The sequence below is a fragment of the Herpailurus yagouaroundi genome, unplaced genomic scaffold (genome assembly GCF_014898765.1).
Source record: "Herpailurus yagouaroundi ecotype Mexico unplaced genomic scaffold, PumYag 67690, whole genome shotgun sequence".
NCBI lineage: Eukaryota > Metazoa > Chordata > Mammalia > Carnivora > Felidae > Herpailurus > Herpailurus yagouaroundi.
In genome coordinates this window covers 4402155-4423046 of record NW_024420490.1, presented here as the reverse complement: position 1 = coordinate 4423046, position 20892 = coordinate 4402155, and the positions used below count along the sequence as shown (strand labels likewise).

General features: G+C 36.1%; 1 protein-coding gene across 1 annotated transcript in view; it reads right to left on the bottom strand.

Annotated features, from left to right (window-relative positions):
• The window catches only part of CDKL5 (cyclin dependent kinase like 5), a 195826-nt gene that overhangs the window by 117020 nt on the left and 57914 nt on the right, over window positions 1-20892 (bottom strand). Inside the window, exons 2-3 of the mRNA XM_040468278.1 lie at window positions 6668-6887; window positions 4116-4150 (exon numbers count right to left, since the gene is read on the bottom strand). Coding sequence (XP_040324212.1) covers window positions 4116-4150; window positions 6668-6731 — 99 coding nt within the window. The 5' untranslated portion in view covers window positions 6732-6887. The remainder of the gene's footprint in view (window positions 1-4115; window positions 4151-6667; window positions 6888-20892) is intronic.

Below are 20892 nucleotides of genomic sequence, written 5' to 3'. Positions count from 1 at the left end.
TAATCAAAACTATTCCTCCTAGTACTCTCAATCTCAATTTCTCAACTCTCAAAATGGAAAATGGCACAATCCAGATTTTTTCTGCTTACTCTCTCCTTAACCTCTGACTTCAACGTACCATTTCACTTAAAGAGGTCATTACTAAACAGCAACGTTAAATGAAATGGATTTTCTCACCCCTCAATCCTTATCATCATGCATCCTGTTATGGATTTTTACATTGTTAGTGAATACCATTTTACAAAATCTTTCTTCCTTGCTTTCTAGAGGTGCGCCTCCGTCTCCTTCCGGTAGGACTATTTAAGGATGCCCTCAACTCTGCTCTGTACTCACTCTTGGAAGGTCCGTAACATTTCACAGTTCCACCTAGTTCATGTTCAAGTTAGCGATTTCTGATATGAGACCAAATCCTGGTTCTACCACTTCTTGGCTGCAAAATCTTGGCCCTAACACATAACCTCTGTATAATGCCTCAGCTTTCTTATCTGTAAAATGGGTATAAGAGTAGAAATGTTGTAGGGAGTAAATGTAAAGCATCTAGCAGAGTTAGCCAGCATGCGTTAGATGCTCAATATGTGGTACTTATTACCAGGTTTGGTATTCTGCTGCCATTTTACACTCTTTTTTTATGAAAGCTAAACTCATTATTTCTCCCTCTAAACTTATATCCTTTATAAGTTTTTAAATCAGATAAATGATACCAATGATTTTTCACTTTACCACAAACCCTTGGGATCATCTCTAATCTTTCCACAGGAACCTGGTACTCTGTATCAGCTCTCAAAAGTGCCCTTCATTTTTGGTTCTGTAATTTAAGTCCACCTTATTATTTATTAAATATTTATAGGCTCTACCCCCAACACTGGATTCTACATGGCTTTGTATAACCAGTTATCCCAAGAGCATGTCACCTACTAATTCAAAACAAACAAAAATTTCTCCTGTATCAACCCCAGCCACAGGAAAGGAAATACATGAATCGGCATTTCCCTGTCCTAGAATCAGTTAGCATTGCCCGCCAACCTCTCAAACAGGTTGCACAATCTATCATCTCCAGTTCTAATCACATCTCCCTATGTCACTGCATTCCATTTTCCCTGCTTTAAGGATGACCTCTTTGAGCTTCTGAAAAGAAAAGTATGCAGTAAAACATGCCTCCCCTCTCATAAGTACTTGAAAGCAGACATGCAAATAAAAAGAAAATCAGCACTGCATATCTGGAGAGCAAAGGTCCAAACCAGAACCTAAGTAGTCCTGAGGTATCATAAGTAGCCTAACACTTAATATATGAATTTTCATATATAAAACTCCAATGTGCGTGTGTATATATATACATATATATATATATATATATATATATATATATATATATATATGTATACACACACAATAAACAGAAGCTGTGGAAAAGAGTACAGTTGCATTTTTCTTTTCAATTAGGCAGCATTTCAGTAAATTAAGAAATATGGTCTTTGGCCTGGAATAGCCCAACATCATATTGTGTTCACAAAAGACAAGATACATTTGTTTATAAACATGACCTCTAAATTTCTTGCAATAGGACCCAGATTAAAACAGTAACTTTCTTTCATATTTGCTCAAATATATAATGTCCTAGGAATTATTTAATTATATATACACCCATGGCCAACCCTCTCCAAAAGATGGCAAATTTATGCATAAGTGATCGCACATACCTATGCACACATAATCACACAGACCTGATTTATACATTTTATAAGCATTTCCCTAAATTTGTAAAAGCTATGCAAAATATACAGGCATGATCATTTTACATATAATGGATACAACAGGGAAGATGATACCCATTTTTAACTATAACATGAGATTTCATAGTAATCCATTTGATTGATTCTAAAGGATAAATCTTAGAAGCATCAAATTCTCTACTTTTGGATAATGGGGTAAAGATTTGAAGGTCTGATTCTAGCTGAAAAAAAGGATATATCTATAACAAGTCTAATGACTAAACAGCTGCAGATTCTAAAAAGAGTTTTATATTACTCTGAGTTAGGCACTAATTTATGCTTTACATTTTCCACCCAGCAGTATCTTTTTAGATGCATGAAAGGAAAAAGCAACAATACTTCGAGCTAGTCTGCAAATCTCTCATTTAGTGAAGGGTCGTAAAAAGAGATACTTTTTAGATGCAGTGTCATTTGCAGAAACCTCTTGGGTTATTTTTTTAAGTATCTATTACTCTTTAGACCATAGCCATACAAAAGAAAGAAAACTATGGTTTAGTCATCCTTATAACTAAGTGCCCTAGGAATCAGAGGTCACATTTAGAGTTGGGTTCCCAAGAGCAGACATACCTATCTATCCTCATGTACTTTCACTCTGGGCCCATCTTGCTGGCACTAACAGTGTGTATTATGAGAACCAGGTACAGGTAACAAGCGTTTCTTCACAAATGAGTAAACCAGACACATGGGAAGGTAAAAACATGTATTAGTTGAATATATTCAATTAATAAAGTTTATTTTTACATAAAAGGCAGAAAGAGAGCTTAGATAAGGTTACAAAAAGCATAGGGGGAACAGTCACAGGAAGAAGTGTGACAAGACTGAGAGAAAACACTGTTAGAAGACTTGCATTATGTATCAGAAATCTTTCAATTTTAAAACTCAAAGATTAAAATTAAGAACTAAAGCTTCCATTAGCTATGCCGTATCAACAGAGCCAAGGTATAAGAGGAAGTATTATGTTCATGAAAGAGTCAAATTTAACTTGGAAACGAACAACCTATTTCCCTTGAGTAGTATCCACCAAGGAATTTTATTTTTTTGAAGCTTCAGAAATTTACTATAACTCAAGGCAACTCATTACCGGTATAGAAATTCATTAGAGAGCTTTCCACTTGTTTAATTTCCAACTGCAGTAATATTTCTTAATGAGGTATTCAAGGTGCTAAATTTATTTTGATTACATTTATTATTTTAAATTCTTAATCATCCTGAATCAAAAACCACAGTATTCCACCCATTTTTTTGAGGATTTACTGGCAGACATCTTCAGATAACTATTACCAACATAAGATACTTTGAACACTCAATTTCAAGAATAGAAAATTCACTGAACCAAATTAAGAGACTTATGATCTAAATCCCAAATGTACATCAACTGCCATGAAGACGTAAATCTAAAACATACGATTTTGTACAACAGGAAAGAAAAAATAAACATAAAAATGGTATCCTCTTTATTTACACATATATACACATACATATATGTTATGATAAATAGATTTGAGGATTTAATTAAATGAGTTGGACTAAATTGTTAAGCTCATCTCAGACATAAATTAAACCATTAGAAAATACCACAAAAAACTTTAACCTTTGGTCTTAACAAAATTATATACATAATAGCAAGAGGCCAGATTTTAATACTCAGACTAAGTATATCATGACAGAAAAATATTTAACCTAACATTTAAAATTGTTACAGCTTCATCAACACTTGCCATGTTAAAGTTAGTCTCTGAGTAAAACACACTTACCTCTGAGCAACAGCTGTGGGAAACTTGAAATAACTTCCCTGAATAATTGGTGATTAGTGTAACAAATATATCATAAGATCCATCACAAGGTTTTACAAGTGTGATCAACTACAACCAGTAATGATAATCATGTACTATTATCCAAAGCCCTATTTCATACCAAACACCAATCCACTACCTTTCAAAATCTGGATTCAGATCCATCAAGCAATCTAAGTTACTGGCTCCATGCAAAAAATACTGACTGAATACTCCTTCTTGCTCTTAAGTGCTTCAACATAAATCTGTCACTGCATTGATTTCTTCTCTGTCACCTTTTCTCTCTTCCCATTAGGAATCTTTTCACCTATACACATAGCTCAACTGAGAAAAAAATACCATATGACCACAAATAACTAATGACTACCTAATCATGATAGAGCTTGTCCAAAAGTACTCTCCCTTTTCTGGGTTTACATGTTCATTCCACTTTATTAAGCATCATTACCATAGCCAACAGTTTTAATTATATGCCCACATGCACAGAACAATACGTTCATTTCTAAACAGTTAAACATATACAGTATTTTCTTTTTAAAAACCATGTACTTGCCTTGTGTCTGCATTTAAGCACAACTCCATAGGCTCCTATAATAAAAAGAAATAAACAATTAGGGGCACATATACAAACTATAGCTCTTAGAGAAATAAAAGTTCTATTATATTTACATTGGTTATCAGTAAAATGTTATACTATCTTGTTATAATAATGAACGCTAAAATGATAGTACTCTGCAGAAATTATGCTATGAGCCACATACAGAGAATGGATATTTATGTTTTTTTATAAAACAAGAGTATAAGCAACCCATTTTCCCAACAAGTATTCTTAAATTGTTTCTCTCTTTTTAAAAAATTGTTATTTTGAGACAGAGAGCACGCAAGTAAGGGAGGGGCAGAGAAAGAGAGAGGCAGAGAGAGAGAATCCCAAGCAGGCTCCACACTATCAGTGCAGAGCCTGATGTGGGGCTCAAACTCACAGACCATGAGATCATGACCTGAGCCGAAATCGATGTTTAACTGACTAAGCCACCCAGATGCCCCTGAATGTTTCTCTTTTTAAAGAACATTTCACTTGAGACATTTTAATTTAAGCTTAAAAGTTCTGGAGACAAGATGTGGACCTAAGAACTTTAAGAGTAAAGGAAAATTAATGCAAAAGATTCTAGAAAACTTAAAATTTAAAAGCTAATGACCTCAGTCCTAAGAGACATTTAAATCCTCTTCTAGGATACCTGAATGTCTTTCCTGACTGGCAAAATAGTATAGGCTTAAACATTCCAATTAATAACTAGTAGGAATTGCTACAGTTTTGCCATAAATCAAAACTCAGTACAAGGACACAGACCACAAGCAGTCCAAGGCTTTTTGGCCATTTATAGTCATGGACTTCTACTTTCTTCGGTATATTTTGATGAGATTCATGACTACCTTTTGGGTTATTCATCCTCTTTTCTAGCCAAAAAAACTACTTCCTCACAGGCAGAACAGAGTCAACAGCAAGGTACCCAAGAAACTGAGGTTAGAGTTATATTGTGACAACCTAATTAGTAAAATCAACATGTAATGTATGATACTTGAGGTGTGTATAAATGTCAATAACATTAAAAGACAGGCAAAGCCTGCACACATCTATGACAAAGGGACTTAAGAGAGATGTAATTGGGAAATGTGTCTTGAACAGAATCTAGGGAACGAGAACAAGTTTCCCTCACTTTGGTAGAGATGGATGAATCATATTATCAGAGTCAGGATGGAATCAGCTACTACAACCATCCAACTTAATTCCACCATCACCAGGCAATCCTTTAATCCAGATTTAACTGCCCATGCCATTTCACTACAGAGTGAAAATGCACTGGGTAGGCTACAGGAATATAGAGTTTACTAGACAGTTTTTAATTTACTTAATATATATGTATTTCTTAGCCACTCCAGATCTTAAAGCAAGCACCCAATGATCAGACTGTATTTTGTTTCTATTTATTTGAAAAGGATTTAACTTACTATCTAGAACAGCTTTATTGTTCACATAGGTAAATCATTAAAACTTCTTTTAACATTCACAATTTATTTGAAAATTCATAAGATATAAAATTTTTATAACATTTACTTTAAAGATATAAATGCTAAGAAACCATAATTATAATCACTCATACCCTATTAAAAGAATCATTTCTCAAAATCCCCATAAAGTTATCTTTAAGTCAAAAGCAAAAATTACTAAGAAGGAAAACTCAGGAAGACTTATGAAAAATGAATTACCATATTTCATCAAATTAATGATGTCACTGATCATAAGCATTTTATGTACTAGTGGGGGGGGGGGAAGTGCTACCAATTAAACCATGACATGCTATAAATTATAACACACATCCTGATTTCAGAGATGTTAAAATCTGATCAAGTTGTAAGCCTCAGAACTTATAAAAAATGTGGTTTACCATTCTCAAAGACAAATAGAGAACAAATAGATAAGTTATTCATTTATTTACTGTGTATTTAGTAAAATGTAACTTCTAGAAATAAATTTTAAATTATTCAAAATAAGACTGATATAAAAATAAAATGTAACAAAAAACTATAAAGAAACCATAATTGCTAATTAACACAATGAAATGAAGGCAGCCTTAAGAAATCTCTAATTTGGGGCGCCTGGGTGGCTCAGTCGGTTAAGTACCCAACTCTGGATCTCAGCTTAGGTCATGATCTCAGTTTGTGAGTTGAGTCCCAAGTCTGCTCTGCACTGACAGCAGGAAGCCTGCTTGGGATTCTGTCACTCCCTGTCTTTTTGCCCCTCCCCTGCTTGCTCTCTTTCTCTCTAAATAAATAAATAAATAAATAAATAAATAAATAAATTTTTAAAAAGAAAAAGAAAAAGAAAGAAATCTGATTCATTAAATTTTAAAAGGTTTTAAAATGTTATTAACTTTCAATTGGAGAGTAAAACCCAAATAGTTTAAGCACAATTTTATTTTTTATATTTTACTCAAACACATATCTCAATAAATATAGGTAAAATTAATAGGATCTGAAGTAGTAACTTTTGTAGTGGTAGGTATAACTACATACATTAATCACAAACTCAAGGAATGCTAAACTTACCTTCACCTACAACCCCAAGGATCTCAAATTTATTCATCACATTACCAATGTTAGGAATCTTCATGAAGACAAACTCCTCTTTTGATGCAAGCCACAAAACATGGCATGAAAAAAGAACTGAGAAAGTTGTGCAGTAAATAGAAAATGTTGAAGGAAGAAATTCTCACAGGTTGGCAGGAACTTTCACATTTTGTTGTAATGTGAAGTATTAAATGATTCCCTGAAAGAAAAAACACAAAAGCCCTAAATTTTATATTCAGCACTCTAATAATTTATCCTTTGTGTACATTTTTTAAAAATCATGTTAATGTTTCATATACTAAAAAAAAAGAAGAAAAATAATAATAAGAGAGAAGAACCCAAAATGGAACAAAAACAAATGTACCTAACTGTATTTGAAATGAGTAACATAACCACTCTGCAAAGGGGTCAAGGGAAACAGAAACGACTCCAGGTAACTTCTAAAAACAATGTTTTGGGGTGCCTGGGTGGCTTAGTCTTTTAAGCTTCCGACTTCAGCTCCGATCATGATCTCACATGATCTCACAGTTCCATGGGTTCGAGCCCCACATCGGGCTGTGTGCTGACAGCTCAGAGCCTGGAACCAGCTTCAGATTCTGTCTCCCTCTCTCTCTACCCCTCCCTTGCTCGTGCTCTGCCTCTCCCTCTCTCTCAAAAATGCATAAACATTTAAAAAAAAATTTTAAACCAATGTTTTAACTACATACTCTCTTTAAGCCATAAACAAAAAATTTTTTTCTAAACATATACTTAGATATTTGCTTTTACACAAAGATATGAAAACTCTTTATGCGTATTCTTGGATTGAGCAAATAAGTAAATAAATACATTGTGGATGATGAGTTTGGTTTCTTATTCTCATAAAACGAAGTTACAAATGGGAAAAGGGTGAAGGCTTGGAATTAGAGCTAAACATATCAGCTCAGTTCTCAATACATAGATGCAGAAATAGATATAACTGTGTATGGAAATATATATAGACATATACATATATTCCCTAGTTCTATCTGCTGAGGGGGCCTAGAAGCAATGACACTCCAACATTCATGGGCACAGCCAGTGCACCAATGAAAGGAACCAGGGTTCCTCAGAGAAACGGCTGATTCCCAGGCAAGAGCAAGGAAAAGTACACTATGGGACCAGGATATATTTTTGTGGTGCCAGAAAAGAAGGTAATGCTCAAAGAATGATGGGGGCATGTCTAAAGGACACAGGAGTCAACTTGAGTCACTTCTGTTCAAATGAGAAACATCTCAACAGCAAAATTAATAAAAATAGATTATAATCCACAGAATAAAATAAAAACACACCAGTCCTTACTTACATAAATAAATGAAGGGAGAAGGAAAAGCTCTGAGAGTATAATTCCAAATAATAAATGTAGTGATGGAATTAGAAAATCACCATTTGGCAACCACCTTGGTAATAATTATTTCAGGCAAGTATCATCAACATATGCTGAAACTAGTGGTTGAAAGTCTGATGGAAAACAGGATATTATCTAGTCTCAAAGTAGCTCCACTACAAAATACCCGTTAATTAAAAGGGGAAAAATAGTAATTTCATAGTGTAGAATTCTGTCAGACACCACCTTAATTAAATGATCAAAGTTAACATCATCAATAATAGGACAAGCCAACATCATATGCCTCCTGATAGGATGCAATAAAACACTTCTGTGGCATTCCTTCCAAAAAGGTAAAACCTGAATCTAACCATAGGCCGCAACAGACAAGCCCAAACTGAGGGACATCCTACTAAGTAACTGGACTATATTCTTTACAAAATGTCTAGGTTATAAAGGACAGGGAACCAAGTAACTGTTAAAAGAAGCTTAGGAGACATGATAATTAAATATAATGTATGATCCCGGACTGGACTGAAACCTGGAGAAGAAAAAATTTTTTTTTGCTATAAACTATTATGAGTGATGTACAACATGTGACTGTAGTTAATAATTGCTTATTGTCTATTTGAAAGTTGCTAAAAGAGTAGATCTTAAAGGTCTCATCACAAGGAATATGGGGCACCTGGGCGGCTCAGTCTGTAAAGCGTCTGACTCTTGATTTTGGCTCCAGTCATGCTCTCACAGTTCGTGGGTTCGAGCCCCGGTCGGGCTCTGTGTTGATAGTGCAGAGACTGCTTGGGATTCTTTCACTTTTGCTTTTGTTTTTGCTCTCTCTCGCGCGCGCGCGCGCTCTCTCTCTCTCTCTCCCCTCATCCCCTGCTTGAGCTCTCTCTGAAAATATATAAACTTAAAAAAAAAGCAGTTCTCATCACAAAGAATAAAAATTGGTAACTGTGTGTAGTGATCAATGTTAACTAGACTTACTGTGATCATTTCACAATATATACAAATATCGAATCATTACATTGTACACTTGAAACTAATATAATGTTATATGTCAATAAGTTTAATATTAATAAAACACCCCAGAATCTCTAGAATAAGACAGTCTATTAAAAAATTTAACAAACAAAAAAAGAAAGAACACCAACATTTTTAGAGATAAAGTTTGCAGCTTAAATCACTTAGGGCAAAGAATAAGTACATGTGTATGGAAAAAGAGAAAAAGGATGATTAAAATGTTAACATTTGGGAAATCTGGGTCAAGGGTCTATGAAAGACGAATTTCTTTGTACTATCTTTGCAACTTTTCTCTAAATCTGAAATCATTTTGTTTCAAAAACTACGCTATCTTTATGAAAAATAACAGCTGTGCTAACACAAAATATTGGTTTCAAATGAAGAAATAAAAACCAATAAAGAAATTCTTTGTTGCCTATAAATTTGAAACTTTTCAAAAATCAGTACCCATGCGGTGTGGAAAAGTACTGACTTGAAGTATGCCTTTTCATATGCTGACGTTAGGAATACAAACTGGCACAAACTTTCTAAACAGCGGAATGCCCATAATTAAATGCTTTTAAAATGTTCATATCTTTTTATATATAATTTTTTAACATGTTTATTTTATTTCTTTATTTTTAGACAGAGTGTGAGCAGGGAAGGGGCAGAGGGAGAGAGAGAAAATCTCAATCACACTCCACACTCAGCGCAGAGCCTGACATGGGGGCTCAATCCCACAACCCTGGGATCATGACCTGAGCCAAAATCAAGAGTCAGATGCTCAACTGGCTGAGCCATCCAGGGTACCCTAAAATGTTCATATCTTGATAAAAGTATCTGACAAAAACCTACAACAAACATCATTCGTAAAGGCAAAATCTTAGACACAGTCCCTTTAAAAATTAAGAATATGACAAAAAGTCCTACTTTTAATGCTTATTAACATTATTATTAAACATTATCCTGATGAATTATAGCCATCTCAGTAAAATAAAAAATAAACGAATAGAACATATTGGATTGGAAAGAGAAGCAAAATAGAATTTACAAATATTACTGCCTACACAGAAAATTCAAAAGAATTTATAAATCACTTGAATGATAAATGTTAACAAGGTAGCTGAGTATAAGCTTAATATACAAATATCAATTGTATTCATAAACATCAATAAACAGAAAATGTAATTTTTTAATTAAATTAAATTTTTTAAATTAAAGGTTTTTAAACCACATTTACAACAAAAGAGGCACTACAGATTTAGCATAACAAATACATGTGTGTATGTGTATATATATATGTATATATAACTTTTTTCAAAGGCATCAGAGAAGACCTAAATAGAGTTATCCCAATTTTAAGGCTGGAAGAGTCAATACTATAACGATGTTAATTCTCGGAATGCCTGGGTGGCTCAGTCAATTAACCAAAACTTCGGTCTGGCTCAGATCATGATCTCACCATTCGTGAGTTCCAGCCCTGCATCGGGCTCTGTGGTGACAGCTTAGAGCCTAGAGCCTGCTTCAGATTCTGTGTCTCCCTCTCTCTCTGCCCCTTCCCCGCTCATACTCTCTGTCTGTCTCTCTCTCTCAAAAACAAATAAGCATTAAAAAATAATAATAATCAATGGTAAATAGCAATGACATTTAAAATGAAAAAGATGTCAGCCCTCTCCATAGTAATCTAAACCATGAACAAAATCCCAATCGAAAACCCAACAGGGCTTTCTGAGGAATTAAAACAAGCTGATTCTAAAATATATATGGAAGAACAGAGTTCCAAATACTGCCAACACCCTCCTTATAAGAAAAGTAGGAAGACTCGATCTTGAGGGTAGGATCTGGGAGAATGTCCTACCAAATATATTCAGGCTTAGAACTCAGCTATAGAAATTAAGACAGGATGAGGTGCCTGGCTGGTTCAGTCAGTTAAGCATGCAACTCTTGGTCTCAGGGTCATGAGTTCAAGCCCCATGTTGGGTGCAGAGATTAAATAAATAAAATGTAAAAGAAATTAAGATAGGGTGGTCTTGGCACAGAGATAGACAAATTTGCCTTTGAAACTGATGTGAGAGCCCACAAGTAGACATACTTCAATATCCCTATGGCTCCACACTCACCTACCCCTTCAATCTTGGTCTCCACACAAAATCTTTAGAATAAGTTACATCATGTCACTGCTTTGCTCAAAACCCTCAAATGGCCTCCCACATTATGAGTGAAAGTCAAAGTCCACATGAGTCACAAGGCCTTTAAACTCCCTTCCTCTGACATCCAACTATTCTCTCCCCCTTGGCTCACTTCACTCTAGCAACACTGATCTCCTTTCAGTTCAATATATAATAATAATGTTTACTTTAGGCCAAATTCTTATTATCTGATTTTTCATTCAATATTTACAAATAATGTTTTTGCAAATTAGAAGCAAAAGAAAGCAGATACTATACTTGTTTTAGAAAACTTTAATGGAATAATAAATTTTTAAAGTACTACTGACATTTATGGGGCACCTGGGTGGCTCAGTCGGTTAAGCGTCCGACTTCGGCTCAGGTCATGATCTCGCGGTTTCTGAGTTCGAGCCCTTCATCGGGCTCTGTGCTGACAGCTCAGAGCCTGGAGCCTGCTTCAGATTCTGTGTTTCTTTCTCTCTCTGCCCCTCCCCCACTTGTGCTCTGTCTCTATCAAAAATAAATAAATGTAAAAATAAAAAATAAAAAAAATAAAGTACTACTGACATTTAGAGAAAATGTCACAATTTCAGAAAAATATTTTTTTTAACATTTGAGAAAGAGACAGAGAAAGAGGGAGAGGGAGAATCCCAGGCAGGCTCTGTGCTGTCAGTGCAAAGCCTGACACGGGGCTCGATCTCACAAACCATGAGATCATGATCTGAGCCAAAATCAAGAGACTGATCCCTAACCAGCTGAGCCACCCAGGCGCCCCAGAAAAATATTAGTAAGTATATCATTCATTGCTTAAATAATTACTGACTGCCTAATACATTTCAGAGAATGGGTAAATAGGACACATAAGATAACAGTGAACAAGATAGACAAGGTCTTTGCCTCATGGGGCTTCATGTTTTGCTGGGGTGGGGGAACAAGATTATCATCAGATACTAATATTTGTTATGAGGGGGGAAAAAATGAATGACTTTTTTTTAATTTTTTTTTAACGTTTATTTATTTTTGAGACAGAGAGAGACAGAGCATGAACGGGGGAGGGTCACAGAGAGAGGGAGACACAGAATCTGAAACAGGCTCCAGGCTCTGAGCGGTCAGCACAGAGCCCAATGCGGGGCTCGAACTCACGGACCGCGAGATCGTGACCTGAGCTGAAGTCGGACGCTTAACCGACTGAGCCACCCAGGCGCCCCAAAAATGAATGACTTCTCAGAGGCCTCTCTAAAAAGGTGATATTTGACGTGAAATAGATCAGTAACAAGAAGGAGTCAGCCATACGAAGATCTAAGTCAGTCACATTACAGGTAAAAGATGCTCAGAGTGCTTATGAGAATGAATTATTCTTTCATTTTCTCTAGCTTATTTGGAAGAACACCCAGGAAACATTTAAGTATCCAACTCTCTGACAATAATGGCATGGCTCATTTCAAAGGAAACTTGAGGTAAAAATTAAATCATCCACACTAAGAAGACCTCGCCCTCCCCAAAAGTGATGCATATAAGTATATACAAAGAAACATTAGGTCCTACCTATTCTCTGTAGAAATCAAAATTGAGTAATACAAACTGGAAATCAGAATTCAAATGTGTGAGTAAATGTATAACATAGGTGTTAAGAACAGTCTTTTAACTACCAGTATTCATACAGAGAAAAAAACTTAATGCCAAATTGAATTTCACTATAATTTTATATGAATAACACTGAGTTTTTTTGGGAGAGAGAGAGAGAGAGAGCGTGCACACGAGTAGGAGTAGGGGCAGAGAGAGGAGGGAAAGAGAATCCCAACCATGCACTGTGACCATGAGATCATGACCTGAGCCAAAATCGAGTTGGATGCTTAACCAACTGAAGCCACCCAGGCACCCCTGAGAATTTTTAAGACCTAAAAACTCAGACAACCTTAGCTTTAAATAACTAACTTGGATGAAATGTCCTTTTGAGGACAAATACAAATATTGGAGGAAGTACTTTTTTTAAATGGCCTAAAAATCCCAAAGACAAGATCGTAAAGTATTAAATGGCTGAAATCAAGGCAAAAGAATAGGACCCAGAAAGGTAATCCAAACCACCCAAAATGGTTTCAGCTCTCAGGCACTTGAAGATCCAGAAAAAATGGGAGAAAAACAGGCTTGCTCTTGAAATCCTTACAAATCCAGGGGCAAAAGTCAAAGGCAAGATTATGCCACAAGGAAGAAGTTTAATAAGCCACCACTCAAAAGTAGAAACCTCAGAGCTACACTCCCAGGATAAAGGAAAACAGAAATAAATCAATCCTTGGATAGACTTGAATTCTAGTTTCATATTATCTGAGTGACCAAAATAAACCACAGTTACTGAGGTGGTCTCACATTCAGACTGGTAATGTCACCAGCTGTCTGGTGTTCAAAAAGGGGGGATGTGAAAAAAGGCAAGTCTCTGCAGGAAGATAACATCAACCTAGGCCTCACAATATTGCTACAGATAATTTCTCATTTACAATGAGCAGTACATAATATGATACCAAGAACAAGAACCAATAGAAATGTGTGAAGCAGAAAATGATCCAGAAAGACATGTAATATTAAAATTATCAGGAATAACCTATACAACTATACGGTTGAATTAATCAAAACACAAAGGTTGAACATTTTGACAGAACTGGTAGGTCCAAAAGGTAGAAGACCAAATTTGAAAAATAAATGAGAATTCTAGAACTTAAAGACTGAGTAACAGCAAAGGAATTCAATAGATAGTTTGAAGAGAAAGATATCAGGATACAGAAGATTTTGAACATATTTTTTAAACTTGACCAAATGAACACTGTAGACTGTAGCAAGACTGTAGCAAAGAACTTCAGAATGCCTTTCTTCCCCCAAGCACGCACAGAACATTTACAAAAACTGATAATGTGCTAGGCTGTAAACCAATTCAAAACACACTACAATCATTGAAGTCTGAAGATATTCTCTGAGCACAAGGCAAATGGGCAAGAAATCAATCACAAAAGAAGGAACTAGAGAATATTTGTATGTTTGGAAATTAATACAGTCTTAAAATAATCCATAAGTCAAAGAACAAATCATAACAGACAATTAAAAATAACAAAAATACTGGGTGTCTGACTGGCTCCGTCAGTAGAGCATGCAACTCTTGATCTCAGGGTTGTGTGTTCAAGCCCACATTGGGCTTTGAGCCTACTTAATTAAAAATAATAATAATAGTAACAAAAATACAAATTTACAGGAAGAAGCTAAAGCAATGCGGGGGGAGGGCTGAGAGGCATACATGCATATATCACAAAATATTAAAAAATTAAAATTAATAAACTAAACATCAATAAAGAGGTTAAAAAAAACAGTAAAATAAATCCAAAGAAAATATAAAGATAGAAATAACCAAGAGCAGAAGTTCATGAAATAGAAAACAAACAAAGAAATTAAAAAAAAAAAAAAAAAAAAGAGCTGGATGTTAGAAATCAACTTTGGAACTAATCAAGGAAAAAGAGAACTCAGCCCAGCCAACATCTGATAACAGGCTTATGATATCCTAAGCCGAGAACCAAGCCACACCATGCCCACTTTTGACATATAGAACTGTGAGCTAATATATGGGTGCTATTTCAAGCTGCTAAGCTTGTGATAACTGATTACAAAACAAGAGAAAACTAATACAAGAGTATTGTTTCATTTATACCATTTTAAAACAGGCAAAGCTGAACTACAAACTATATTGTTTAGCTACTTATATAAATGGTAAATCTATTTAAAAAAAAAAAGAAAAGAAAGTGACCAATGAAGGGTTTCTTATAAAAATCAGGATATTACTTACCTATAGAGAGGAGTTGAAACCAACAAGAGATAAGATAAATAGAGGGCTTTCTGGGACACTAGGAATGATCTATTTCTTGACTTGATAGTTAAACAGACATATCCATTAGAGTGTACATTTATGTTTTATGTACTTCTAAGTTGTTATATCCCTCAATAAAATAAATTTTTAAGAACTCGAAGAGTTAATTCTGATAGTGACATCATCTATGAATAGTTTCTTGGTCATCTATATGGAACTAAAAAATAACTTTTTATCAAAGATAAAGCACTTCAATATGACATTAACCAAAAAAATTTAACTGAAGTTTTTCTAAGGTTCAAACTTCACATAGTATACAGTCTCGAGTGTTGGGTATCAACAAAACCAAAAACTCTCAGTGATGGATAACGTGGATGGCGACCACACTCCAAAACTATGCCAGATAAGGAGCTGGTAAGAAAACTGGGCAAGTTTGATTTTGATTAGACTGACATCTAAATGTCTGAAGACTCTTGGAAAAAGAATAGAGCAGATGATTTGAGTTATTTTAGGGAGAAGAACTAAGATCAGTGGTACAAGTGAAAAGGAGACAAAGCTCAGTAGTGACTGAACAACAATGAAACATCAATGATTATTCATGCATTCTATAAATATCTGTCAGATACCTACAGTGGGCCAGCCCACCGTAGATGTTTCAGGATACAGCAGAGAACACCATAGACATGGCCCCTGCTCTCATGGAGCCTAATGAGGGGAGACAAACAATAAACAAACATGATCATTCCAGGCATTGATAAGTATTATGAAGAAAAGAAGACAGTCTTTGGATAGAGTTATTGCGGGGGGGCAGGACCTCTTTTAGATAGGGTAGCCTGGGAAAGACCTGTCTGAGGAGTTAAGATTTGAGTGAAATCTGTTTAATGTAAAGAAACAAGGCACAGGAACAAGGATAAGTGAAGAGCGAACGCTCAAGGAAGTACAAAGACTCTTAACAGAGCTTGATACATTCAAGGAACACTGAAGACCTATAATCTGAAGCATAGCAGACAAGAAGGGGACCAGCAGGGGGCAGAAAGAGGCTGCTGGAGGCAGTTTGACCTGGCCATGGTAGAGAAGTCATGTACTAAACTAGATGTCCTCTAAGGTCCCTTCCCACATGAATATTTTAAGAATCTCTAAAAAAAAATCTTTGCAGTCTTTTATTACTATTAACTTTGTAAGCAAATAAGTAAGCAAACTTTAACATGACTGTGTTCTGCACTAAGAAATACACCTGGAATTAAGCAATCTTGTCTGCATTGGCAAGCAAGTACCTACAAGAACTGACATAAACAGAAGGCTTATAATTTATTTCATATATTATTAGTATTGAATTTAAGAGGTGCCTGGGCCTTAAATGTTTCCTTTGTGCTGAAATTATAATCTTCATCTGAACGGGTCCTTTCTTCTTCCCAAAGAGAGTACAAAATAAGTTGAATCATGAGTTTTATTCTCATCTCTAGCATTGTTTTTATACATACAAATGAGAGAACCATTTTGTCACTGAAAACTGCATAGGAATGAATTTGGTACATGAAAAAACTTGTTATAAGAGAGTTTTAATAGTTTGATAGCATCTTAAAACTCATGATCCATGTATAGAAAGAAACCATGTCTATGAAAAGCACAGCCTTGCAAAAAAAATCCTAATTACAATCTTGTTAGAGAATTTCTCCATGTTGCATATAAGTGAGGAGAAAATGCACTAGTTTTCCTCCTAGATGTGACCACATGACCCATAAGTGATAATTCTGCTTTATTCTCCCAAAAGTGGAGAGAGTAATTTATCAATCCATTCTCCATAAACCAGTTCACATTATTAAATCCAAGTGACATTTGACTATCATAAGTAACATACACAGTTTAATAGCATAAAAATTTTTAACTTCCAAATATGTAGCTTACCTTCCCACTCTTTACCTTTAGAATCCTTCCACGAGGTAGGAAATCCAGTAACAACTCAATGGACCTCCTACCTAGCTACTTCATCTTTTGCCTAAGCACTGCCAATCCTACAAAACTCTTTAGTTTTCTGAGAATTTGAGGGCTTCAGGATTGACAAAAAAAAAAAAAAAAAAAAAAAAGCTAAACCCTGTTCAGAGTAATTCAGGGTTCATACTATTGGAGTTCTTTTGTTTTTTGTTTGTGTGTTTGTTTGTTTGTTTAAGTAATCTCTATACCCCACATGGGGCTCAAACTCATGACCCTAAGATCAAGAGTTGAATGCTCTTCTGAATGAGCAAGCCAGGCGCCCAAATGTTGTACTATTTAAGACATACTGTTGGTTAAAAAGGTTTTGAAGGTACCTGCATGAAAATATAATTACTAACTTTATCATGGTTTCCATGGGATAATTTGTTCTGGTCTCCAAATTCCAAATAATTGATTTTATTTTATTTTTTTTTATTTTTTTCAACGTTTTTATTTATTTTTGGGACAGAGAGAGACAGAGCATGAACGGGGGAGGGGCAGAGAGAGAGGGAGACACAGAATCGGAAACAGGCTCCAGGCTCTGAGCCATCAGCCCAGAGCCTGATGCGGGGCTCGAACTCACGGACCATGAGATCGTGACCCGGCTGAAGCCGGACGCTTAACCGACTGCGCCACCCAGGCGCCCCCAAATAATTGATTTTAAAGTAAACTTACAAAAGTTGGGAACCACCTAGATTTTGCTGGGTTGATGTGGATCAGAAGATGGATCTAAGTTATTGTCCTTTACTCAAAAACAACAACAACAACAACACTAACCTTCAGCTGAAAAATCGATAGAAAGAACTGAAGTCCACGACTGTTGAATACCCAGAGGATTTAAATGAATTCAAAACCATTGGCCTAGATACATTTCATCCCTGAAAGACTTTGGAGATCAGATTGCTGAACCTTAGTGGTCTTGGGCAAGTCCTAAAGATGAAAAAGACTGGCCTAGAGCAAATGTAGTCATGTTTTTCAGAAAGGGTAAAATGGTACATTCTGTAAACACTACACTTGAAAACTTTTAAACAATCATTCAATAAATGTCTTGAGAGCTAACTATATGCCAGGCACTGACTGGAATAGACACTGGGAACATATCAGTAAACAAAACAAAGACTCCTTATTTCATGGAGTTTATCAAAGAATCACACAATAAGCATAAAATTGCAAATATAAGTCCTATGGAAAAGAGATATAAGGCACTATAAGGGCTTCTAACAGAGGGTTCCCACCTAATTAGGGAGGGTTGGCTTTTCCAGAGAAAGTGTCCAGTGAGCTAAGATCTGTAGGACAATGAGACATCAACTTATGGAGGGGGAGGAATGCTCCAGGAGAGAACAATTTATTTGAAAGTCCCAAGTCAGGAGGGAACATGACACCAAAGACTGAAAGGTGGCGGGGGTGGGGTAGTTAATAAGCTAGTATCAGGTAAGACTGGAAAAATAGGTTGGGTTATTTTATACAGTTTTATCTTTATCATAAGACATAAGGAGCCACAAGAGGGTTTTGAACAATGGGAGAGGTGGGTTCAGGGAGTGGTATGACAATCCGATATTCTGTGTTTGGAAAAAATCATGTAAACTATGAAGCAAATGGCTCAGTACATGGAAGAGGAGATGCCAGTTTGGGGACAGAACAACTAGAAAGCCACTGCAGATACCAAGGTGAAGGATTAGGGCAGAATGGACTTAGTTGGGGGATATAAAGAAAATGAATTGATTCAGAATATATGTGGAGGGGAAACCAATACAATTCAGGATGGATTAGAGATAAGAAGTAAGGATAGAGAAATCAAGGATGGGACACCTGGCTGGCTCAGTCAGAAGAGCATGTGATCTTGGGATCATGAGTTCGAGCCTTATATTGAGGGTATAGTTTACTCTTTGAAAAGACTGCAAAGCCTCATTCCAAATCTCTGTACTCTGTACCACCCCACTGTGCCAATACCCAAAAGGGAGTAAATCTTTTGGAAAAAAGAGAGAGAGAAAGCAAGGATAATTCCTTGGTTTAGAGTTTGGAGTAATTGAGTAAACGGAGGTTGTTTCTTCATTTAGGAAAACTACAAGAAAAGCAGGTTAAAGGAAGGGAGGAGAGAGGAAATCCAGGATTCCACTTTAGCCATGTTAAGTTTGCATTTAGACATCCATAAAAATGAAACAGGCAAAAACCAAAGGGAAAAGAGAAGTAAAAATCTGAGGAAAAGAATTCACAAAGTTAATATCCTAACACAGAAAACATTCCTACTGCTCAATAAGACAGGAAGAAAATGAATTTTTCTTAATGGGCAAAGTGCCATGAACAAATAGTTCACAGAAAAGGAAACACAAACAGCTCTTAAATGTATAAAAAGTTCCTCAACTTTACATATAATAAAAAAGTGAAGATTAAAACTACACTTGAGATTTTGGGTGCCTGGCTGGCTCAGTTGGTAGAACATGGGACTCTTGATCCGGGGTCATGAGTTTGAGCCCCACGATGCGTGTAGAGATTACCTTAATTAATTAACTAATTAATTTTTTTTTTAGTTTATTTATTTTTGAGAGAAGGAGAGAGAGACACAGAGCACAAGCCAGGGAGGGCAGAGAGAGAAGGAGACACAGCATCCAAAGTGGGCTCCAGACTCTAAGCTGTCAGCACAGAGCCCTACATGGGGCTCAAACCCACAAACCACAAGATCATGACTTGAGCCGAAGTTGGATGCTTAACCGACTGAGCCACCCATACTCCCCAATAAAAAAATTTTTTTAAAAACTACACTGAGGGGCGCCTGGGTGGCGCAGTCGGTTAAGCGTCCGGCTTCAGCCAGGTCACCATCTCGCGGTCCGGGAGTTCGAGCCCCGCGTCAGGCTCTGGGCTGATGGCTCGGAGCCTGGAGCCTGTTTCCGATTCTGTGTCTCCCTCTCTCTCTGCCCCTCCCCCGTTCATGCTCTGTCTCTCTCTGTCCCAAAAATAAATAAACGTTGAAAAAAAAATTTTTTTTTTTTAAATTACACTGAGATTCAAGTTTTTGAATTTTTACTAATTAGTGAAAACCAAAATTAGTAAAAACCAAAAATAACATGCCATGTTGCTGAGAGCATGAGGAAATTATGCTTATTCATACATTGCTGGTGGGAATGTATATTAATACAATTTTGGGAGGCTAATTTGATAATATCTTTCAAAACTAAAAATAAACATATCCTAATGACACAATTAAATTTCTAGGAATTGATCATCAGAAATACACCCACAGAGAGATAAGCATACATGATTCACAGCAGTATTGCTTGTAAAAGCAAAAGAATGGAAATAACCTTCAAGTATGCATCAATAAGGTCCTGGTTAAATGATGTGTGGTACATCCATTCATTTTTTTTAAGCTAGAGACAGAAATGAAATATGTACATTTCACATTTGAGTTTTTACTACTATTCCAATAAATCAAAATTATACTTAAAATTATATTCTAATTAAATACCACTTACATCAGTTTTATAAACTGCTCCTACGTAAACTTATATTTGAAAAAGGATATTTAGTGGCACCTGGGTGGCTCAGTCGGTTAAGCGCCTGACTTTGGCTCAGGTCACGATCTCACGGTTCATGGGTTCGTGGGTTTGAGCCTCGTGTCGGGCTCTGTGCTGACAGCTCAGAGCCTGGAGCCTGCTTTGTATTCTGTGTCTCCCTCTCTCTCTCTGCCCCTCCCCTCCCTGCTCATGCTCCATGTCTCTCTCTCAAAAATAAACATTAAAATAAAATTTGTTTTTTAGGGGCGCCTGGGTGGCGCAGTCGGTTAAGCGTCCGACTTCAGCCAGGTCACGATCTCACGGTCCGTGAGTTCGAGCCCCGCGTCGGGCTCTGGGCTGATGGCTCAGAGCCTGGAGCCTGT